At 47.6% G+C, this 23,423-nt stretch overlaps 5 protein-coding genes across 5 annotated transcripts; 2 read left to right on the forward strand and 3 right to left on the reverse strand.

Moving 5' to 3' along the window:
- Positions 1-2,848: 2,848 nt before the first annotated feature.
- F4807DRAFT_450063 (ubiquitin carboxyl-terminal hydrolase-like protein) lies at positions 2,849-12,876 on the reverse strand (the record flags this gene model as incomplete). The annotated part of the gene is made up of 10 exons (XM_048000085.1): positions 2,849-2,965; positions 3,113-3,681; positions 3,738-4,404; positions 4,576-7,283; positions 7,339-8,051; positions 8,208-8,238; positions 9,715-9,993; positions 10,052-11,684; positions 11,736-12,590; positions 12,649-12,876. 10 exons carry the CDS (start codon positions 12,874-12,876, stop codon positions 2,849-2,851), a joined length of 7,800 nt encoding a protein of 2,599 aa, XP_047857375.1.
- Positions 12,877-17,831: 4,955 nt separating this feature from the next.
- Positions 17,832-19,676, reverse strand: F4807DRAFT_411753 (uncharacterized protein). Its single transcript, XM_047996726.1, has 2 exons — positions 19,029-19,676; positions 17,832-18,927 (listed from the first exon to the last, which is right to left on the reverse strand). Exons 1-2 carry the CDS (start codon positions 19,506-19,508, stop codon positions 18,559-18,561), a joined length of 849 nt encoding a protein of 282 aa, XP_047857376.1. The 5' UTR covers positions 19,509-19,676; the 3' UTR covers positions 17,832-18,558.
- A 165-nt stretch (positions 19,677-19,841) lies between these two features.
- On the forward strand, positions 19,842-20,827 carry F4807DRAFT_302167 (zinc-finger domain-containing protein). Its single transcript, XM_047994948.1, has 3 exons — positions 19,842-20,223; positions 20,282-20,449; positions 20,553-20,827. The coding sequence occupies exons 1-3, from the start codon at positions 19,933-19,935 to the stop codon at positions 20,613-20,615; spliced, it is 522 nt and encodes a 173-aa protein (XP_047857377.1). The 5' UTR covers positions 19,842-19,932; the 3' UTR covers positions 20,616-20,827.
- On the forward strand, positions 20,828-22,229 carry F4807DRAFT_302176 (uncharacterized protein). Its single transcript, XM_047994949.1, has 6 exons — positions 20,828-21,505; positions 21,579-21,583; positions 21,636-21,698; positions 21,770-21,803; positions 21,854-21,929; positions 21,993-22,229. Exons 1-5 carry the CDS (start codon positions 21,040-21,042, stop codon positions 21,913-21,915), a joined length of 630 nt encoding a protein of 209 aa, XP_047857378.1. The 5' UTR covers positions 20,828-21,039; the 3' UTR covers positions 21,916-21,929; positions 21,993-22,229.
- On the reverse strand, positions 21,946-23,330 carry F4807DRAFT_411766 (cleavage and polyadenylation specific factor 5). The gene is made up of 2 exons (XM_047996727.1): positions 22,525-23,330; positions 21,946-22,464 (listed from the first exon to the last, which is right to left on the reverse strand). Exons 1-2 carry the CDS (start codon positions 23,060-23,062, stop codon positions 22,202-22,204), a joined length of 801 nt encoding a protein of 266 aa, XP_047857379.1. The 5' UTR covers positions 23,063-23,330; the 3' UTR covers positions 21,946-22,201.
- Between the last annotated feature and the right edge of the window lie 93 nt (positions 23,331-23,423).

Consider the following 23,423-nt stretch of genomic DNA (forward strand, 5'->3'; position numbering starts at 1 on the left):
GTTTCTAACATCAACGGGCTTGGGAGAAATATCGGTCATCCTTCACCGGTACCTTTTCGCTCAGCCTCCAGCCTTACTACAATCTCATTCTCCTGCCTATCTGCGTGAAACTTCCTCTCGGATCACTGAAATCCCCGAGCCTTAGCCGGAGCTCAGGGAATCACTAGCATCTGACTGCCGTATACGGCTGCGCGAGGACATGGCTATACGTCGTCTTCGCATCACGGACGATCCATCCCGCTTCGGGCCTCGGACCTGCATTTTCATGTATTATTATTATACATGTGCGGAATATACCGCATCCACACCGGGTTGCCTAGTGTGTTTGCCTTTGTCGAAGTGGTCCGTTTCGCTTATAATTAAGGCACTCCGCAGCCAAGAAATATCTCCGAAGTTGGGTAAGGCTTCCCTCCAGTATGGCAGGCTGCCAGCATCTTCTACCAATCGTGTTGTTCTTCTTCGCCCGTCAACACGGCTCTCTATATTGTCCCAACTTGAAGCGCCGGCATAGCAGCGAGCGTCGTGCGATCAAAGTTGTATTCCTAGTTCCGCGAATGTGGTCGATTGCCGCGATTGGGAACGAGCCTAAAACGAGACACTCGGCCGATGCAGCGAGTTCTTTCCATCCCTATACGTCTACGCCCCCAGGCTTACGTTTCCCAACTTCGAATGCTGCGTTGCCTAAGAATAGCTCGTCGAGTACTATGTAGCATCTCGGTGGGCCAAGCCGGCTTCAAATTCTTGGGTGAGCTGATGCGTCCGTCTAATAAGTGCCCTTGGCAGCGACTAAGTTCACATGCCGAATCTCAACGCGAGGAAGTATCAAGAAATATTAGAAAACTTAGTTTTGAGAGTCAAAATATTGAATGTGTGTCGATTACTAGGTCTATATGCTACAGCCCCTGAGCATATCACACAGCTACGCAGCAGCCTCCGAACCCGCGAACCAGCTTTGAATTATAATGGGTCACCAGTCCAGTTGGTAGGAGAGCTACTGGTAAAACTATCTCATCTATTCACCTAAGTTTAGTGAAGTTGTGGTTCTTGACCGACGTAGACACGGAGGCACTTCGGCCATCATCCGGCTTAAAAAAACGTCACAAGGTAAAGTCTGTATAGAAGATATCCCAACCATGACATTTGGCTACTCGATTTCCATAGCCTCTAAATATCTTGTCAAGGGCCCAACGTATTACTACTCATAACTGCCTCATATACATAATTTAGCTAGACAATACCTTTACCCCATACCCCAGAATCCACCAGCGTCCGCAAATTCGCCGAATATGCATATCATCGACCTTGTGAAAACGAACATAATAAACATATTAATATAATTACTAACAGAAACATTAATTGCGGAATTGTGGAAAACACGATCGTGTCTGAAATTAACTCCGTGGCTCCCAAGGCTCCGCCAACTAGAGTCCAAACAAAATAACCCACATGTGCTTTAGTTAGCTCTACATACTTTTAAACAGTAACAGGGACATTTCTCATCGTACATAGAGTCGAGATTCTCCTTCCTAGTAGGTGGATTCACCAATGCCTATCCCACGTGTAAACAATGTACGGTTCTTTTAACATCTAATAACAAAAATATAAAAAAATAAGCTTTTTGTGTCATGTATATAGGTTATAGTCAGCCGCAACCAAAAGTCCTCCACGAATCACGTCGCTCCTGACGACGACTTACCAACCCACTTAGGTAAACTCTTCGTCAAGCCTCTAATAGACAGAATTCTGCCGTAGGAGGCTTCAACGTATCCTATTCGAGAAGGCCGGACGAAGCTTGCTTTTTCCAGAGGTAGCGGCAACGCCAAGCGAGGATGATAGCGTCTCGTATTATACGAGCGCCTCTGGCATACCTTGGCTTAAGAGATACGATTACAAGGAAAAAAAAAAAAAAAAAAAAAAAAAGGTCTTACGCGATCGCTATCGGTAACCCTTAATCTCGTCAGTTAAGAGCTGCTCGTGTCCTACTTACTTATTTGCTTACGTCGTCGTCATATGGGTGTTTGGTTCGGTGACGCTGTGGGCTTTCGTTTCAAATCCCGAGTCACCAGGTCTCATATATATAAACTTAAGGGTGATATGAGATCCTTTTCTGACGCCGCATATATAGATCTTAGCTTAGTAAATAGCATTCCTTGACATCCTCGAGGCTCTAGCAATGACAAGATGAGGTAAGACGTGAGAACTTAGGATCACGTACATATTCTATATTACACGGATGATGGCGTTCTCACGTATTCGTAGCCTCAAGCGGCGCAGCTGAACGGCTGCTGGGTCACCGCTCATACAAACTAAAGCGGGATTTACCAAGGTACTAATTCACAACGATGACTTAATGTGTGCATAGTAAATGCAAAGCGCTCTGTTCAACCTTATGTGAGGACATTGACATTAATAGGCCCTATCGCAGCCTAACGTGACCAAGGATGCAAATAATTTCTGTCACCCAAGCCATTCGTTTATTCATACCCGGATACGAATTTGGAAGATACCTTACACAAATCCTCTCCTCTCGCATTTATTGCAATGCTACCTATTGCCTGCCTATCCTCATAATGCATGCCAGTCGTATCTAACGGGTGGCGATTTATGTCTAGATGCTTTGATGCTCTTCCCAAGAAACCACCATGAGTCCGGTCCACCTCAAATGCGTTGCTATACCATGTATGGATGCATATCTCGTTATCGGTGACCTCTGCTGCCGTTAAGACAACCATTCGTGGACACCGAAGTTCGTCTTGTTAATAGACAATGACAGAAACGTCTTCTAAAAAGAGGACGAGTCTTCTTTGGGATTAGACTTGTCGCCCTATCAGCGAAACCTGGGTACCACCTAACTTAGTTTGATCTTATCGTCTTCGTCTAGGTGGATTTCGGCGGCAGCTTCAGATCGTTGTTCAACCTCGCCTTCGGGGGGAACGTTATGGACCGTGTGCTTCTGGTCCCAGATCTGATTGATGTCATCTCGGGTCATTTCGCTATACCCAGGGGGAGCTTCACTATATGACAGCGGGTTAACCTCGGGTTGCGATGGTAATTCGTAGTATGACATGCCTGGATATTCCGGCTCGGGATCTGTTTCGAAACGGGGACTGACCACTCCTTCCTCGTCACAGGACGAATTGTGCTGCGCCTCGTCCGAGGCCATATCGGAGTCAAAAGAACTATCCCTAGGATGAGCTGAGTCGAAAGAACTATCCCTGGGAGGGACTGTGTCCTCATTGCTTAGGAGATTGTCGAAGCTCCAATTTCCTCCCACGAGAGGTTGATAACTCGTCGGTCGTGCCATATCCTCTGTTAGGTCGATAGCTTCATCTTCTTCAATGCTTGGGTGGACACCACGTAATTTGGGATCTATAACGTTATCGATGGTCCTGCTCTCTCCGTGAGCCCAGTCATCATTCGTATCATTGGCATTATCGTGCGGGTGAGTAGCTCCTGCTCCTTTTGAGGCGCTCGACGACCCATTCGGGGAGAAGCCTTCGTCGAGACCTCGATCTTCCCCCGAATCCGGGAGTTCGTTATCAGAGGCATCTTCTACAAATCTATCCAGGATCTGTTGGAAACGAGGACCACCCAAGGGTATTTCAGATCGCCGACGATAGAACAGCAAGTATGCAGACGAATCCACAATCCTATCAGTGGAAGTACGACTCACTGACGCGTCTGAAAGAAACTGTTAGTAACGGTATGTCAAAAACTAGCGATTAGATAGCACGTACCATTGTATGAATACCATTGGCCGTCTACGAAGTTCTTCGCAAAAGCCGTATAGTGGCCACCACCTAAGCCGCCCCAATGGTTGTCGACTCCTATGAGGTCGTAGACTTCCTGCTTCCCGTCTTCCTTTTGGAGAACGCGAGAAGTGATGTCTAGATTCTCAACAGGGAAATCTACCAACAGCTCTAGCTTGTCTCTCCGGAATCCGCTAGAACTAAACCTCTTCAGGTGGATGATTAGGATGTCTGGCGTCTTCCAAAGATCAAATTTCTTGCTGGCTCGACGGTGTTCTTTGCAACGGGGACAATACCACATGTCCTGCTCGGATAAGATCTCCTCTCGTTCAAATTCATCGAGACATGCCTCAAGAGAAATGCCATGCTTCTTGCGTTTGGTCCGAGCCGCCTGAGCCCTATCCAGCTCAGGATCAGGCAGGGTATCGCATCCTTCCCACGCTTCGAGGGAGCTATCACTGGAAAATCCGTTGCCTTCGAAGAACATCTCGTAAGCGGAGTCGGACCAATTGACTACTATCGCTTCCCTTAGACGGATTAGAGGACCACCGTCGGGACCGATCTCGTTTGTACCGAAGGAATCCTCGATTTCTAGGCTCTGCTGCCTCTCTTTATGCTGACGTTGCTGTTGTCGTTGCTTCTTCTTACCGCCTTTCTTGAATGTCTTTAGTTGTTTCTGGCCGTGGTTTTGCCTGGCCTTCGCTTTCGTCTGCTTACTCGGCTTAGTACGGTGAGGCGCAAGCTGGTTATTCATTAGTCTACTCCTACGGCTCTCATCGGGGTAAACATTATAGAAATTGATTCGAATCTTTCTTTTGGACCGTACCTTTGTGACTGGGTTGCTGTCATCGTCACTTTCGTCATTCATACGTGTAAGAGAATGTCCCGTAGATCGATGCGGTGCTTCGTCAGAACTGGATTCCTCGTTCGAGGCTGTACCGTTGGTAGCACGGTCGAATTGGTCTTCTGATGACGGGGACTCGGGTGGATTTCTGAGTGAGAGCCTTGGGTAGTCCTTATCCTCACCAAGGCCGTTCATACCGGTCGGTAACCAGGAACCAGCTTCTGAGTAGATACACATTTCAAACAGATTCTGGAATTCCGAAGGGAGAAATTTCCCAGGGTCTACCCAAGAAGGCCTCTTGTGGCAAAACAGCGGCTTGGGGGTGGCGTTGGCCTTGATATCATTGGCATCGTTCATCTGGATGTCAACTATGTCGTCCTCCCCTTTCACAGACTGGGCGATGACCCTACCCTCATTTGAGGAACCGGCATCAGAATCACCTACCCTTACGATCTCGGGATCAGTGCCATCAGAGCTGTCAGATTCCTCAGCTCGCAGGAACGAGGGGTGCTTTGAGAGCGTCGCGATCTTTTCTAAGACCTTGCGATAGATAGCATCCTCGCTTCGGGCTTCTTCGGGCGTCACAGTGATGAAGTGGGGAACGCAAACGTATTTCCATTTATGGGAGTGGAAGCTTGGCTTCCCGGTCACTGGCCGACGGTGGAAGACGGGGATAAGTAGTCTCTCAGCTTGTGCGTCGTCCCATAGGGCCGAGGCATTGTGCTCCTCTTCGTCAACCATAGATCGAACTGCTACACCTAATTTCTGTTGTTTTTGAGGCTTGGAGCCATAGTTAGTGGGTTTAGCCTCTAGCTCGTAGAAATTTGCATTGTCATTAGTAGAAATCTCTTCCGAGGCACAGGCGAGGTCGGCATAAATTTTGTAGAATTTATTCTTCCACTCCTCTGCACCGAATATGCGCTCAGCCGGTACTCCTGTTTTGCTAGATAAGAACTCTTTGAGAGACTTAATGCTAGCGTGCTTGTCAAGCTCGACTCTGATATTAATCGGTCGGCCATTCAGCGGAAAATATTTGACAGTGTGATTCCACTTATTTTCTACCGGTAGAGGCAAGGTTAAATTGTTGAATGGATCAAAGGTGATGCTAACCTTCTGACATTCCGGGCAAACCAATGTTGACTTGTACAAGCCAGTAAAAAGGTCCGCAATCACGGAATCATCACGTTTCTTGGTGATATCCCATACCTTCTCGGCCAATTGCCGAATAGCATCAGGATTGTTGATCATCTCGTCGGTAGAATCAGGCTTCTCGATATAAGGCTTCTTCTTGACCCGACTAAGATCCTCCTGTAAACCATCGAGCAAGAAACCAAGAAACTCCTGGGAATCTTGCTGACCATAGCCAGAAAACCCCACAGAGTAACGACCGATCGTGTTCTTGAATTGGCGGGGCGAAACGGAACCGGGCGAAGAGTCTTTATATATCTCCTTCAGCAGGTATGCATACGCTGCAGCTACGTCGCCGTTGTGAGAGAGAACGTTGTCCTTGTTGAGTTCCTTTTCCCATTCGTCTGCTAGGAAATACTTGGTCAATTCCTCAACAGCTCTCACGCACTGAAGGGCAGCGTTCATGTAACATGAGTTGCCTAGATTGGCTAGTCCAACACACCCAGCAACCCGACCAGATTTCTGCGACCTACCACGCGTCAAAGGACCGGAAGGACTGGTTCGACCGCTTCTAGCATTGCGGTTCTGGACAGCTAGACTAGTGGAACTGTTTCTAGAAGGTAACGAAGCAGCGGATGTTCGAGCCTGGGAGGAGACGAGAGTAGACGTCCAGTTGGTGCCACTTTCATGAGGATCTAGAACAATGGCCTGATCTTGTGTTATGGCGAAGTAGCTCAGCATTTTGGATGACTTCGCATTAGCGTTGGTGAGGTCGCTAAAGTCAATGAGTTCTCTCTCTGATCCTTTCTCGAGAGCCAAGAACGATTCGACATCTAGCAGGAGGTGTTTCCACGGCTGAGACGTAGATTCCGAGCCGTCCCCGGAGTCAGGCGGGCTTGGTATCGCACTTTGAGAATTCTGCTCAATTGGTGGTTGCAGGACACTCCAGGCTCGAACCCTCTGGCTTAGGTCTATTCCCACCACTCTTTTTGCCTGTTTTAAGAAGGCCTGGAACTTCGTCGCACGACTGCGGACAAGGGTCCCAGGTGGTGGGTTTCTACTCTTCATGGCGGCGTCAATAGGTAGCTCGCTAATCGCAGACCAAAGTCGATAAATGCTCAGCACGGGCGGATGCCACTCAAATTGGATATTTGTCCCGTCCTCCTTGGTAGCATGAGCCGAACGAAGAATAGGCAATTGGTCGTCTTTCAACCCGGGCCATTCTGTAAGCAAATCCCAGGCGCTTGGAGGGAACGCCTCGAATTGCTCTGTATCGTAACCTTTCTTCAATCGAACAAACTTCCTTTTGAGAATGTCCACACCCTCGCCGACACAAGGGTCATCTATGACCTCTAAGATGATGTCCGAGTTATCTACCGGCGGTATTGAAGACCAGTCCTCGACATTGTGTTTTGGAGATACGTCGTCCGGCACATTCTTCAACCAAAGTTTAGAGACCAGGAAGCACTGCTGCCCTTCCGTGAGTGGGTGGGTGTTCTGTTCGTCGACGAATGTTCTAATGGCTTTCACATGTGCCTCTATCGATGCCGGTAGTTGACGAGCTATAATTCAACAGTCAGTATGTAGATCCCCCAGCTAGACTTGAAATGATTGTACCTGGTGGTGTTGATATGTCCATCGAGTTCATGCCTTCCTCTGTTATTGTAGTTTCTTGGCCGTCGGTAGTAGGAGGCGAACCCGTCTCTGTTCCTTTAGTAGGTTGTTCGGGTTTAGACGTTTCCAGAGTATCAGACGTCGGTGCTGTAATCATATCGACATCCTCAGCAGCATCTTGATCTACCACGTCGGGTTCCATACTGGAGGCACGTCGTTTCAACGGGGACGAAGCTCTCTCGGGGAATTCGGCCGCGCCGCCCATAACACCACGGTGGAGGGTCGTTTTAGTGAAAGGCGAACTGGCTCTGCAGGGAGGATACAAGCTAGAAGCGGCAGAGCTGGGATCGGGTCCCGGTGTATCAGCACCACGATCGCTGTGGATGGTGAGATCAGCGTATGCACCTGATGGAGAACTCGCAGCGGACGAGGCGTATTCGGAAGAATTGTTCCAAGAGTTTGTGGAAGTCTGCAATCGTGGTGGAAGGCTCGAGGCTGGAGGGATAGAATCGGCGCGGTATGAGGCAGTAACGGGGTTTTCGGACGAGAGCGAGAAGGAAAAACTTGGGTCGGTGTCTTCAAGTTGTTCGCAGGATTGTAGTGGTGTATCAGGAGAACTAGTGCTGCCTAAGCTCTCTTCTGTAGTGGCGGATTGGCGAGTTGAAATCTTCCTTTTCTTTGAGGAAGACGTTTTGACGGCGAGCTGCGTTTCGCAGCTCTGGGAAACTTGGGCGATGATTGGGGGGTATATTTATGTGCAAAAGGTCGTGTAGAAGGTGTAGTGAAGAAATCTTACACGAATGACCGAATAATTGTTCCAAGGTTGTTTGTTCCCAGGGTATTCATTGGTTGTCATATAGTGCCATGGACACCTTTGAATGGAATATCCGAGTTCCGTGCGGACTGTGCTGTGTGCGGTTATGTCAGGTTAGGTATTCCAGTCTTGTCCCCAAGGTGTCAGACACGCTGTAAGTACCATGTGAACCCGTGTGATAGGATGATAGGATGATTCAGCAATCCGATAATTTGCTGGAATCTTCTCCGATTAATTGAAAAAAGGAAGACGAGTCTATTCAAGTGAATAAACTTATTGGAACTTCTTTTTTTCGAGGAATTGATCCGCATAAACAAAATATGCCGTGACCCTAAATTTTGTGAGTATGCTACAGTAGTAGGTATGTATGAATGTGGGTGATGTAAAGGTGGTAAGGCGCATCGAATATTTCGTTTCGGATTTGCTGTTAAGAGAAAAGAAAAGTTGCGGTGGAGGCACTTACATATGCTGAAAAAAAAGGAAGTAGGTTGCTCTTGGTACTGAGTACCTACCCGACGCCGTGACTGGTCGCAATTTACCAAATTTATATGTACTGAGTACTTCGGCATGTATCTACAAACCCTAACGCCGCTAAGGCGATGTAGTTAACTGCTAGTAGAGCTGCCTAGCCTGCTAGGTAACAAAAGCTGTGACGCAGTCAGTATATGGAGGTTGTCTGCCGGTAGAGACCAATATTCGAATAAAAGTGAACCTTGGCAATTTGCGCAGTTCAGCCCAAAGATGGAATGTACTCAAGTTGGGTAAAGTGATGAAGAAAAAGAGAGTGTGGAGTAGAAAAAGTTTAGCGTTGTATGGATGATGTAGGCTGATGCTATAATTGTTCGAAGGTGGAGGGGAAATTTAGTTGCAAAGTGGTAAAGCGTGGTCGGGAAGGTGGTGTTTGGTAACTAAAACTTTCCCAATTGGCAGTTGCGACCTACACTCGTTTGCACCAAGAAGACAAAAATAACCTTCACCAACGCCAATTTCTAGGCACTAGGTGTGTTTAGTTAGCACCACGTGAGATTTATTTAGGTACCTACTCCTAAGCTTAAGCCCCCTATGTTAGGTACCTAGGTAGGTATGTGCATCTTGTTATGGATCCATTACATCCGTAATATCGAAGGGACCGCCTAGCTCCTTAGGATCATTGGGAATTGTCTCTTTGATACATTTAGGTATTTTATTTTCTATTTTCTACTATCGTTGTTTTCTGCCTGGTAAGTGCCATAATGGACAATCACTTCCAGTTCTCCCCATCTACGAGGGCTCTTCTTCTATCCCCTTCAGCCTCTGACTAACAACGCACCTACATGTAGGCCTCCATCAGGGCCAGAGACACACTTGGCTAAGCCCATACGGGGATTCAAGGAGGTATCATCTAAGCTACTCAGAGTGATGCAGTATCGCCGTGAAGAGCACCATCCTAGCCTCCTCAAATTTGGGATTGAGAAATATGGCAATGTACTATGTTAAAAGGGGGTATAGCTCCTCGCGTTCTATCATCTCCCAAACGCCCCTCCCGTGACCATCTTAAAGCTTAGAATCTATCTCTTCGAATTCACTGAGATCTCTGATCGGACGTGCTCCCGCTGTCACCGAGAGTCTCGCCTTGTAGTCTCGCACGTTCCGAATCAAGAGCGGTTCTGTACCATTTGACCAGCTGATAGTCGTATCTTCATTGCTCGACTCTTCGGCCTCCTTTAATTTAGGGCCAATGCCTTGCGCGATAAGCTGTACCACTAACTTTGCGCGCGTTGGCGAGGTTGGGTTTATGTATGTCGAATAAAACTCAACCATCTCCGCTTTTGTAAGTTGCTTTACCTGGGCTGCATCTCGCTGGGCTGTATATATATTAGTTGATGCGGATAACGAGCTTAAGGGGTGATAGTTGCACTATACCTGCTTCAAAGTCGTAGTATTCATTGTTGATTTGGGCCCAGTGCCGCCCTGTTTCTTGGTCCAAGTTCTTTAATTTCTCAAGGCGCTTAATTATTACACTTCGCTTGTGACTTTCGAAGTCTGCATCGCTCATATTCTCAAGGGACGTGGTTTGAGTAATCAAGAAGGAGTCGATACGAGATTCCAAATACTCTGAGGTACGCTCGCTTTGTATTATGAAGCGAAACCCGTAAGTCGTTGCTGAACTACGCAAACCGCTGAAGACCACGTAACCGAGCTGCTCCTTGGTTCGTAACTGATCGAATGCTGGCTCATGGATGATCTGGTCGAGAAGTTGTGTCTTTGCGCGGACCATACGATCCCCTTTATCTCCAATGTGGAGATAGTACTCGATGCAGTGGTTGACATTCGCAGGATCCCTCAGGGTTTTCTGGAAGAGAAAGTTCGACCCTGCCGGAAAATCTAGCGATCGAATGATCGGCCATTCCTCCTTTGCTAGGATCCGGGGTTTCAGTATCTTTTCAATCATATCCGTCAACTTCAACGCGTCCTCTTTGTACACATTTCCATGTACGTAAGCCTCGATGTGGAGCTGTGACATGGTCTGTTTGTGAAATTGCCTTACAGCATCGGCCGTGATCCCGGGCAACTCGGCTACCAACTGTTCAACGACATAATCATGCTCTGACGTGAGCCATGAGACGTAGTCGCCGATTTGCGTAAAAGGTTGTTGCAATTCGCAATTCTTATAGCCACGAGTCAATCTCTCCTTGATAATCTCAAATCGCTCATCTTTGACCTCGAGATCTCGCATCGTGATGAGAACCTGCTCCAGTAATACGGGCAGTTTATCGTTGTATCCAGACACCTCAATGAACAAGCCTCGGGAATCAAGGCTGACGTTGTATTGTAACCCGGCAAGTTCGGCATCGTATGAATATTCTTCTAGGGCATCTCGTACAAGATCCGTGAATAACTTCGACTTGACAGAATTCTCTGCCGAGGCGAAGATACTCGGGTTCTTGATGCTCACAATCAGATTCGCCTTGGGAACCCAGAAGGTGTCATCCTTCTTATACCACGTCCGCGCTACTTCGTCGTTGCGGATTACTCGAGGTGCCAAAGTTGGTCGCTCGACCTCCTTCTTCTCGACCTCAAGTTTGGTCGGGATGAACTGATTTCTATGAGGAAGATGCAGAGCGGGAAGTCGGTCCGCTGCAGTACAATTCAAAGCCTTAGAAATCTCGGCTAGAAACTCTTCGGGTATCTTCTCGGACTTATATTCAGTACCATACCACTTCTCCTTCTGATCCCAATCTCCCGGAAAGTCCCGGGACACTATGGTCATTCTGAAATTGTCAGGCCGTAAGAGCTGTACCCCCTTAATGATAGCTTCCGGATCAAATTTCCGTAGACGGTGTACGCTAAGCAACCACTCTCGTGGCAACGGTCTTTGCATCAAAGCGCAGATCTTGCTGGTAAAGCGACTAGCCGGTGTCTTTTGCTTAAACTTGAAATCAACATCTGCCATACCCTTTTGCTCATCGAATATCCATTCTTGGGGTGGTGTTTGCCTGAGGAGTGATACATATTGGAAGAATGCCTTAACAACTTCTTTGTAATGTTTTAACCCCTGCGCCCAAAGTCAGCAATGTACATCTTCCAGGGAATAGTAATCTCATACCTCTTTTGTTAGCCTGATTTGGCAGTCAAAGATTCCGGGGGTACCCGGGCATACTTGGTAGGCACCGGCGCTCAGTGAATTGGCCCATCCTTTGGATTTCAAGTATGCCATTATGCTTCCAGGGCCCTCGTGGCCTATGAGATGGCTAATGTACCGGCTCGGCTGCGTCTCCAAAAGGAATTCCTCATCGAGGAATGGAAAATAGAGATTCAACTCTCTGGAATCCATCACTGGCTTTGCAAAACATTGCATAGCCAGAAGTTCTTTGGTATATGGCACTTCGGTCTCCCAACGATTCTGCGGAAGATCCTTGTTCGGCACACCGGAGAAGAGCTCGGCTACCCATTTCTCAAGAACATCGAGGGGTTCCCGACCCAAGACACACAACTTCATTCGGTTGGCCGAGTAATGCTTCTCGTGGAAGTCGATGAACTTTTGTCGTACATCTATGCCCTTCGCTTCGGGCTCCGTTTTCAGGACCTCAAAATTGCCTGTCGAAAAGTGGCAGTAAGGGTGCTTGGAGTTAGATAGGGACTTCTCTAGCTGGTGGAGGCGCCATTGATCACTCTGCAAATTCTTCTTGTTTTCGGAGTCTACGGCGCGTAATTCGCGATCCAGAGTCGACGATAGGAACAGGGGTTCGATGAAGAACTGAGCGAACCGATCCAGGCCACCATACAGGGGGGATAAATTCGTCGCAGAAGGTTCCTCACCATTGCTGGGTTTAGCGGCAATATCGAAGAAATAGTTGGTCGAAGTTGCACCGGTGTAAGCATTCGAGCTTCCCGAATGCGAAGAGAGATATACGTTGTATGCGTTCTCTACCGGATACTTTTTCGTACCCATGAAAAGAAGCTAGGGTGCATTTTATTAGCTAGTACTTTGCAATAAGACCTTGCTCGGTAGAACCTACATGTTCCACGGCATGAGCCATGCCTGGCATGTCATCCTCGTCGCTAAAGTTGCCAACATTAACGTCGAGAGCGGCACTGGCCTTGTCCGTATCGGGGTCGTGGACTAACAGCGCCTCTAGTTGGTTCGGCAAACGTATAACGCGGTATGCCCGGTCGTCTAACGAAGGAACCTCTAATTGGTCGGCAACTCGCTCAACCGGCTGCTGCAGATGATCACGGTCCGACATCACGACGCCCGACATAGCCGTGTGGCGCGACGGCATTGGAGAGCTCATGATGGGAAAAGAAATACCACCTTGGAATTAGCCAAGGCACGGGAGTTGTAATATGGGTGCTTCGGGAGGGGGAGGGGAGAGGTCCTAGGTAGGCAACGCTAAGCTAGAGGGGGGCCAGATGGAATAATAAGGCTTCAGCCAGTTGACTTTTATTCAAGGATGCCGAAAGATAGCACAAGCTAACAAAAATATGTACTGCGTACGTCTGTGCGGATTAGTTAGTGGAGACGCTAACGCGGACCAGGACCAGGTTCAGTTACCAGAGAGTTGGAAAATAAGTTTAATGTGGGAGTCAGTTCGGTCCCTGTGCTTCCCTTAACCAACGTCTAGAACGATCGGCTCGTGCTCCGAAATCGACGACGGTTCGTAACACAGCGTCTGGAGTTTCACCGGTATTTGAGTCGGGCCGGCAGAGACAGATGCAGTAAGATGCTCACTCTGCCTGCCGATTATGCAGCAGACAGCCTCTGCCGAAATGAGGTTATTGCCGACTCTGAAATTAGTCGTCTGTGCAACAATAGGACGATCTCTCTCTAGTCGGCAACTTTGCTGAAGTATAGCGGCGGCCCGGCCGCAAACGCGATTCTTAGATGAAGAATGGCGTTGGCAAATTACCTAGGGAGCTAGATCCTCTAGTCGTGAGGCTGAAGGAGAACTAGACCGTTTTCCCAATAGCTGGCCAGCTATAGTTTTCCCCAGATACGGATGATAAATTACAAGTCCAGATAGCCGGATGGGTCTAGAGACCAGGGTAGAGCTTGTAAATACAGAGCCACGCGGAAAATATAACTGCGACGCGTTGTCAGTGACTGAATATCGAATCTCCGGAAAGCTGAGTAGAATAGTGTAAAGAAGGGATGAAGAAGCTGACTGACTCGGGCTGAGATCCGGTGGGTTCTCGGAAACCCCAGTAGCGCGTTTCCGCTATATTGTCAATATTAACATGGATTGATAGACTCTTATTAAACTAGAGAAAACAGGCAATAGCGGTATGGATCGACGATGGAACGTTGGGGTGTCATGGATGCCATGGATGCCATGGATGCCATGGATGCCATGGATGTTGATGTACGTTCGTACGTTATGCCTGACGTGCCTAGTTGTTTACTTACTGAATGTGGTGGGCTCGGAAATTGTGAATCGATGGATAGCGAGGTCAATGGTTAGGATCCTGCATCGGGCCGCAATTAGAAAGTTCCCCAATCTGACAAGATTTCATGACAATGGCATGGAGAGTTTATATGTAGGTATGCATGTATAATGTATATATCCAATGTATCAAGTAGAAATGCGCGCTGGGCTGAACAGGTGACGCGATAAGCGGCCAGTGATGAGACCCAATGTAAAGCGGTCGAGTGTGAGGATAAGCGCAGACGCCGTGAGGAGATTTCTATAAGATGGGGTTGGCTACCCAACGCAAAGATAATTGACGTACGTACCTAAGTGAGAGTCCAGGCGGTCTGGGTCTGTGATCTGGGCTCTCGTACCGGATTTGAGTCTGGAGGAACGGATGATGTTCTGAATCCGAAGCCTGTGACGTACTCCCTGCAGGCGGCGTTGCTGTTGAATTACCAAGGTCCCATCACTACTAGGTGCCCAGACAGTCTATTAAGGCCGGTTTTCGATATTTCGGGGACAGGTTAGGAAAAAATTTGTGGTGCAGCGGCCGGAAAGGCAAACCCGAATAGGAAGACACATATAACCTATATATATGTAGGTATTATGTATTATGTAGGCATATATGCATGCGCGTATACCTAGATGACCACCTTAGGTGACCTTAGGTAGAATTGATAGGTAAGCAACAAGTTATTTCTCACTTCCTATCTAGTAGGTTAGGTAGGTCAAGTAAGGTAAGGCATCCAATGTATTCATACCCTACCATACATACCTACCTATACTAACGGGTATAAAGGCATTTACGGCGACGATAGGCAGAGAGAGAGGGGCAGCCGAAAAAGGAAAAGAAAAGTGAAATGAAGGTCAGATTAAGGAATGATGAATAATTGTATCATACCTCGTTACGTACAGCGCTTGGGTGGATAGTAGGTACGGTAAGGAAGGTGAGGTATGTCTCAACCAATGTCTACCAGTGAGGATTGGCACGATTATACGGCACATAAATAGAAGGATTGATTGAGACTCCGGACTCTTAAGGGAACTTTGATAGAGGGAGTTGAGGAATGTGGGGGGATGGGGTCGGTTGGCGGCAAGGGTCTAAGTATTTAAATGGATATTGTAGATATGGGGTTATGAGTACTTCCCCTTATTATGCATGTAACACGCATACTAAACTCACATATGTATTTAAGACGCACGATAGATCCAATTCCGGGCCAGTAACAAGACCCTTACCCTGTTCACCGTGGCACGGGAAGTCATATTATTGAGAATTTGCCTACTTGCTATAATGTACCAGTTAATTGACCAAGCTCCATGTTATTGGATAGCACACGCTTTTCAAGGATGCCGGCGTCTAACCAATACAAGTTCGAACATTATATGTTACTAGACCCATTGACCTCAACACCACCTAGGTGCAGAAAATTAATGATGATTAGGTATGCGGCAAGGCCTTGTCGGAAACGCGGTGAAGAGATATGTGTTTAAGAACATGTCATTCCGCTACATACTTAAAAAAACCACTCACGGAAACTTCAGAGTTCATGGTGGACATCACTTTGTGGAATGGCCTCGACGAATGAAAGGGTCTAAATAATCCGCTCATTATGAGGACAGATGAGTACCCTTGTGGTCGATGACCACGTCTAATGAGAACTTATTCTTACATATTCATCATGATATACCAATCAGATTAGATGAAGACAGATATGATTTCATCAACTCGGGCCCCCCAGGTTCTTTTGATATCATATGAAAAATCGACGGGGTGTACAGTTTACTTACACGTGAATTGTATGGGATCGAGTCATGATTTACGATGACAGACAATGTCTGCAATGTGTAGGAACTATTGCCACTAGTCACTGCATAGTAGTATTCCGCGACAATCTTTCTCCGGCCTCAAAAGGCATGCTCATAACTACCTACTTATCTACTTCATCGAAGGATTAGAAATTTGACTTCATATCCATGTGCGGATATCATTTAATATTACCTAGTTGACATGTCTATTATCGGTTACGATTGGTCAGTCACAAGTCTACAATTACCACGTCGGTGGTCATGGGAATAGATACATATTCCATCATGACTGGGAAAACTCACCCAGTTCAACCTTATTCGTTTACTAACCTTTATTATTACAGCGTTTCAACGGCTAATAAGTAAGGTAGGAAACAAGCGGACCGGGTTAATAGCCCTGTTTCTAGGTGGGTACAAACGCTATGTTTCAATGCCGACTTCACTAGCTATAGCAAATCACAAACCGAAAAAAAAAACGGTTGAGATAACTGTGGAACCCCGGAAGAGTTTGTGGCAGGCCGAGATATATCTACATAGTATAAGTGTTTTCTATCTTTTTCTATTTCTTCATGAATAACTGTAAGCTCTTATCCTTCCGAAGCGGATACCGAACAGGTCCGATAAATTGGAAAATACCAACGACATCCATCTAAATAGGGGGGAATGTTCGCATTCGACCTTTACATACCTAATAGACCCAATTGCTTTAAGGCATGTTAAATTTCGTCGTTTCACATTTCTCAGTCTTTTGGCAAGCGATAAAACGACGTGATATAGTATTCTTAACTTTATAGGTTTTCTGTTGAGATAATAGTAATGGGTAGCCAAGAAGGTTCTGCGTTGTCATTAAGATAGGAGAATCTAGCTAGCTTCCGTCGTACCCCTATAATCGAGGGGAGCTAGTTATGGTTTTTCGGAATAGGAGATCCTAAGTAGGTAGGCAGAGTAGGGTGGCATTAAAGATGAAAACCCCATCCCTCCACGTTTCTGCATGGATTGGCCGCAAATCGACAGGTCCGGGCGTCTTGGAATATTCCGGTTGGCCCAAGACCCTGGACTCCTCAGCCCAACTGAGGCGTGGGTGGGTGTATAACACACCCGATTAAATTCCTTCCTAGGTAGGTACGTAGTATAAATAAATGTATGGACATGGATCCGTAAGGCGGTCTATACCTTATAAAGGCCTCGGGACGTGGAGTTATAGAACACTCAATCTCCATCCTTTTACCTAGCCAAGCACATCCATTGGGGCAATCTACCTCGTCGTCTTAGTTTCATGTTCAATGTCAATTCTGGCAGCCTGGAGAAACAAATCATCGCATGAACCGCGCGGCCTTTGCGGCGTTGAATTTGGCTTGTACACTAGACCTCGATCTATTCCGCTTCTGACTTGAATCGACAATCGTCCGCCACATTTTATTAGCCTTAGAAAGGTATGTATGTAGACGGCGGATGCTGTGCATGATAAGATGTAATGCAACTTTTGCCGGCAAACAGACCGCCTGAACTGTGGTTCGCCCACCTCATCTTCTGGTCTACCCACTCGTCCGATGTTTGCTCTCTAATTCATCTAGAACGTATCCAATAATACACAATGCTATTAAAAAAGTGACGATCTCGATGTTGACTAAGATGCCCTGGGAATGCTGTAGGAGCTCGGCCGAAGTGCAACGGACAATTGACACGTATTAGTACATCCGAGTCCATCACAAGAAACCAATATTATGTAGGAGGAATATTTCCATGTTGCTTACGACATGTCTATCCCAAAGAGTCTTATACCTTCCTACTACGAACGAAATTTCAACGTTGCGTGACGTAAAGATACATAATTAACCCTTCAAAGCATAACTGCGTATTATCGATCGAAACTTGTTATTCGTAGATATGGATTTCCCACAGCAAGAAGCGAGATCTAGTAGTAGGGCGTGCATATTGCATTGCTAGTACGGCAATGGAGTTGCGCAGCGGATGAGCGAGGTTACACCACGGCCTGCGTACAGTTCTACTCATGCCGCTATGCGGACGAATAGGAGTTTATTAGATATGTAGGTTAAGCAATATATAGGAAAATGACTGGGTGGCGTTGACGGGTTGGTTAGGGCGTAAGCGGAGCGGACCGGAATAGGAGCCGAAGTACTCGGGCTCCAGTCATCTCAGAGGTCGCTGTGCCGAGTGTCTAGACTCAAACTCCCTTCACCTCTACGTAGACTATGTAGCCTAGAAACTGACACGTGCTGTATTATATCTGGGAGGATTAAGTGTGTGGCGGGAACAAAAAAGTATGCCCTCAAGTAAGAGTTAGCCTCAAGCAAGGATCACAAAGTGCCTGATAGCGATGTTCACTAATCAGGTTCATAGCCCCATGCGTACCTAGATATCTAGGAAGGTTCTCATTAGTTGTCCCTAGAAGACACTTACGTGAAGCCATCTCGCAATTCGGAATATAGCTTTCTATTTTGTGTCCCTAAAGGGTTGCTCACAAGGGGGGGAGGTCACATTTTGATCAGGTGATCCGGATCAATGCAAAGTTCTGCAAGGCGTAAATTCGCATGAAAGCGGGTGTATGGGAGGTATCCATGGATGTGCTTCAATGGCACACTTGCCTAATTCCCATGAGCATAGCTAGGTACGTATAGAATCTAAGCTTAGCCTATTATCACACTGTTCAAAAGGCTGGCAGATAACTACCTGCTCATCGTACATGAATCAGCGTGTTGACCGCTTGGGACACTCCGCGGCCCTATGACCAGGCTTGCCACAACGGTGACAGGTAAAGCTTGAGGGTTGGCGAAGTGAGGTGCCGCCTCCCGAGGAGATTGATAACAAACCGCCGGACGTAGAAGGTGTTCTGGGGCTATTCAACTTGACGTCCTTCTTTCTCCGTGCCTCAGCAAATTGCTTAGCCTTAGACCACTCGACACTTTTCTTCGTTTTCAAGGCCGGCCGAGAAGGAATTGGACGCGCTTCTGGTCTTTGGCCGTACGATTTCCGCCTTGCCTCATTGCCTTGTGAGGATGAATCGGAGTCAGAGTCAGAGTCGGAATCATCGCTCCCGGTCTCGTCGTCCTTTACTGTCTATACTTGAGTGAGTTACAAGAATCGTCAGAGAGATAGTGAACATGCCTAGAAGACGCATGATTTAGGAGAGCAGGAGGGCAGGAGGGAGTATTTTATACCTTTTTGTTCTCCATGTTGTACCGTCTCACCATTGTTCTGGCGTATGAGGTGTCAGCTGAATCGGTATCATCAAGACCAACAGCATCAGAAGGGTCAATTTGGGAGTCAATCTGAGCGAAGCCAACTTGAACCACATTTAGAGGTGTTTGGATTTCACTGTGAGATTCTGCGGCCTTGTCTCCTATATCAAGAACCCAACGCGCATCCCCAAGCTCCGCGGCGTGTTGTACCAACGCCTCCTGTCGTTTCCTCTCTTCCTCAGCAATAGCGGCCTGTACCGCGGCCTGGTCTATCTGTGCAATCGAATTTGGACCGTCGCTTCTCGTAGGATTGTGTACCACCTTGCGTCGTTTTGAAGCCTGCTCGTCTGAATTTGGCGTGGTGGGAGAGGAAGAGGCGGGAGAAGCTACGGCTCTTTGCATGAACTTCATAGTTAGCAGTCTCGAAGACATACTTTTAGGGGGCGTAGGAGTCGCCATCTCGACAAGATCTCTCCGTTTGTTTTTTCTTCGGATGCAGTTTACAGTAGGTGATTTGTGTCGAATTAATTGTATTGTTGCCAAAACAATAGGTACTGTTATGTAGATGGGCGCATATGGCAAGTCGCGAGAAATTTGGAGAGTACCCAAATTTTGATGTAATGTACAAAGTTAATGTGGGTCGAACGTTCAAATGTCTCCCCCCTGTTAAGTGATACGTACCTTCTATTGCATCAGATAGTATGACATAATCAAGTAATTCCCGCTCTGTGTTACCCCAGCGCTACAAATCATGAAATGGTCCGAGCTCCTTTCTGGCCAATCCCGAATCTGCAATTATTAGATGCTCATCAACCTCAAATGATCATAACCCAGGTCTCTCTCCTCGGCCGCATCCCCCAATTGACGACAACGACACAGCACGATGCTCTCACGATTAACCGCACGAAGAGCGCTGCAGCTCCCCCAGCGGATGTGCGCTACGCAGCGTACTTTCACAAACTCCGCCCGTCTATTCGATGCCAACACACCCGCGGTTAAAGGTGAAACCACGCCGGAAACCAAAACAGAAGAAGATACGCTAGGCGTGGTAGAGAATGAAGAGAGGGGCTTGAAGCAGGCGCCGAACCGTAAAGAGATCTGGTCGAGGAGTCAAAAACCAAGGGCCCTAGCCATGACGGGCCCAAGATTTGAACAAACCGATTTCTCCCTCCAGGTAGGATACTAAGGCTGCTATATACGATCAGACGGCCCCGTGGCTAATATCGGTACAGCCTCAAGCACAAGCAGCAATTGAACTCATCCACAAGAAGCCGGTGGCGTGGACTCACGACCGAGTGGTGGCATGTGATGGCGGAGGGGGCCCGGCAGGACACCCCAGAATCTTCATCAACACGGACAAGCCGGAGATCGCTGTTTGCGGCTACTGCGGTAACCCATTCGTGAGTCTTATCCTCCACGTCGGGCAACTATCCTCAACCGCCCCTGGAGAGCAGACGGGGCAGATACCGTTCACGTGAGGCAATAACTAACACAGATCTTTAGGCAAACGAACACCACCGAGAGCACCTAGAATCATTACCACAGCCTTCCTATCCGCTTGCATGAGAATGGGCGAGCAATTAGTTGTGAATTGGCACCAAATGGATATGGCTTGGTCCCTCGGGTTTAACCAGCCATTGAGAGAAGCTAATTCAGCTATGTACATATTGCTTTCGACTGCTTAGACACCTAAAATTATTTCCATGAAGATATCAGTAAAAACTAAGCCTATGTTCGGTCATTTCGTGTCCATTTGCTTGATCACCTACCTACATTTCATTCATCGGTCTCATAGTCTCATACCAAGTATATCTCTAACTGTGTTCTATTAGTTGAATAGACTCCAACCCAGAATATGAAATACCTGTTATTGCATAACAAGAACATAGGGTAAGTACAAAGGAGCCAAGACAATTGGCTGGGGTATAACCCCACCAAAGCTGCAAGCCCGCCCAGTCGCAACAACTTCAACTGATCCAAATCGATCGCTATGCCGTCATCCACATCATCTTTCCAACATAACTTCTTTACCGTTCTCCTGCTCTGCATCCTTCTGGTAGCTTTCTTCCCAGGACTTTTCCACTACATATACACGCTCCCGTTCTCCTACATCTCTTCCAAAAGCCACTCTTCCGACCCCCGCGCGCCCACAGCCACCATAACCCCACCAGCGCCCGCCATGTCGTGGATCCAGAAGCAGTTCACGCTGCCGCCGCGGTCGCGCGGCTCCTACCTCATCACCGACCACGTAGTCAGCTCGATCCCCGAGATAAGACAGTACAAGGTCGGTTTGCTGAACTTGTTCGTCCAACATACAAGTTGCGCGCTGAGCCTGAACGAAAACTGGGACGATGACGTCCGCGCGGACATGAGCGATGCGCTGGATCGCATTGCTCCGGAAGCAGGGCCCAAGGGTGAGGATTTGTATAGGCATAGTGCCGAAGGCAGCGATGATAGTATGTGACCCTTAATTGCCTAATTAAGCCTTAATCCCTTCACCTAAGAAGTTGCTGACTCCCATTGTCACAGTGCCAGTAAGCTATCTAAGTAGTCAGAGTTGGTTAGTAAGAAAACTGAACAAAGCAGGCACACATCAAATCCGCACTCATCGGTGCCAGCGTTACGATCCCCATCAAAGACGGAAAGTTGGTAAGTCATCCTTGCCCATCTCATAGGTATATATCATATCGAAGGAAGAAACTCACTAGAGGCCAATAAAGGCAACGGGAACGTGGCAAGGAATTTGGTATCTCGGTAAGTTGAATAATAATTCCCTAAATTTTCCTTTCTTACATAAAATCTAGAGTTTCGCGAGATGAAGCATACGAGACGAGTTGTAGCGACCATCCAAGGAGAGAAGGCATGAGTAACGTGGAGCTTGTATGATAATGAAACAATGCGATTCTCATTCCATTTTATCTAATACAAGCATGATCTGCCTAGTACGCCAAGCGCCGTTCCGTGATCATGGATATTCGAGCTTGAAATTGCATCAGAAGTGATCTTCTTAATTCTAGCCGTAACTTTGTCGCCTAGCCATCTGGTCATTTTGTGAAGACCTTCCTGAAGCATGACGCATTCCCAAAAACCCGACTATTCCCGTCCTATTAAGCAGATAGAAGGACTTCGCCCAGGTGGTCTATTACTGGAGCCTATGACGTGCCATTCCCCTCTTTGACGTCGTTCATGATCTCGTCACCTCCTGCAAGGACCCTAGTCTTCAAGTTGAAACCCTCGGGGCCAGATCCAGGGGTCGCAGCAACGACTTCACCGTTCTCATTGACGAATTCAAAGTTGTACCGGCTTAGGAGGTGCGGGATGGCGGAGAGTTGGGGGCCATATCGTGCAGTGTTATCGTACAGTTCGAATAGGGGGACTGCGAGTAGCTTCATGTTCTTAGGTACACTAAGCACCTCTGTGGTAGACTACAGTTAGCAAGGGTGAACCCCGCCTAGATAGATGGAAATTGACATACTGCTCTCGGGTAGCTGGATGAAGTAGAGCTTTTTGCATTCCTTTGGTCGCGTTACGTGGGCTGGGATGAACGGGTACATGAACGTCTCGAAGTTGGGGCGCCACCACTGCGCAACGCAATCCCCGACTTGCCAATTCCCCGGTTCCTCGCCCTCGCCCAGCTTTCCTACTGGCGCCAGGCGCTCATCCAGACGCGCCTTGAATCCATCGATCTCGTCATCCTCTGGTCGCAGGTAGTCGCCGGGCAGCTTAAAAAATGCGTTTGCTATCTGCAGCATAAGGATGTGCGGGTGGTTGTGCTCGTGGCAAACGAGGATGCCTTCGCAGGTTCGGCGCATACCGTGAGCGTTGTAATGCTCCTCTAGTCGCTTCAAGCGAGCAATTACTGACGGGTCCTCCTCCGGCTGCGTCTCCTTTACACCGAATGTGTAGTTTGAGAGAGGATATAATCGTATCGTGGTAGGCTGATTCGAGTTGAAAGAGAGCGGGATAATCGGAGGGGAGGCGCTCTGAAGCGCTGTCACCGTGACGGTAGACATGATAGAAACGTGCTGATAGAAGGTGATATGAATTAATGAGGTTGGAGGACACGCGACACGCACGCTGCTTTTGCGACGAAACTGGATAGGCAGGGCTGATGTTCGTACGTGAAACTTAAGTTATGTATATGTTTGTGGGAAAGGAAGATCAATTATGGCGGGGGTAGCTCAAGTGAAGGCGAACGAATGTGCCTAGTAATATAAGAACGATCCAAATAATTATCAGTACGTTCAGGAGCTTGCCTTCCAGGTTAGCAGTAAACCATAAATATGGAAGCTGCGCTAATGAGGAAGGCGGTGACCTAGGATGACGGTTATCGTTATCGTAAGAAATTGGATTAGTCATGTATTCGTACTATGT

The sequence above is a fragment of the Annulohypoxylon truncatum genome (genome assembly GCF_022578515.1).
Source record: "Annulohypoxylon truncatum strain CBS 140777 unplaced genomic scaffold F4807scaffold_5, whole genome shotgun sequence".
In the NCBI taxonomy this organism is placed as follows: Eukaryota; Fungi; Ascomycota; class Sordariomycetes; order Xylariales; family Hypoxylaceae; genus Annulohypoxylon; species Annulohypoxylon truncatum.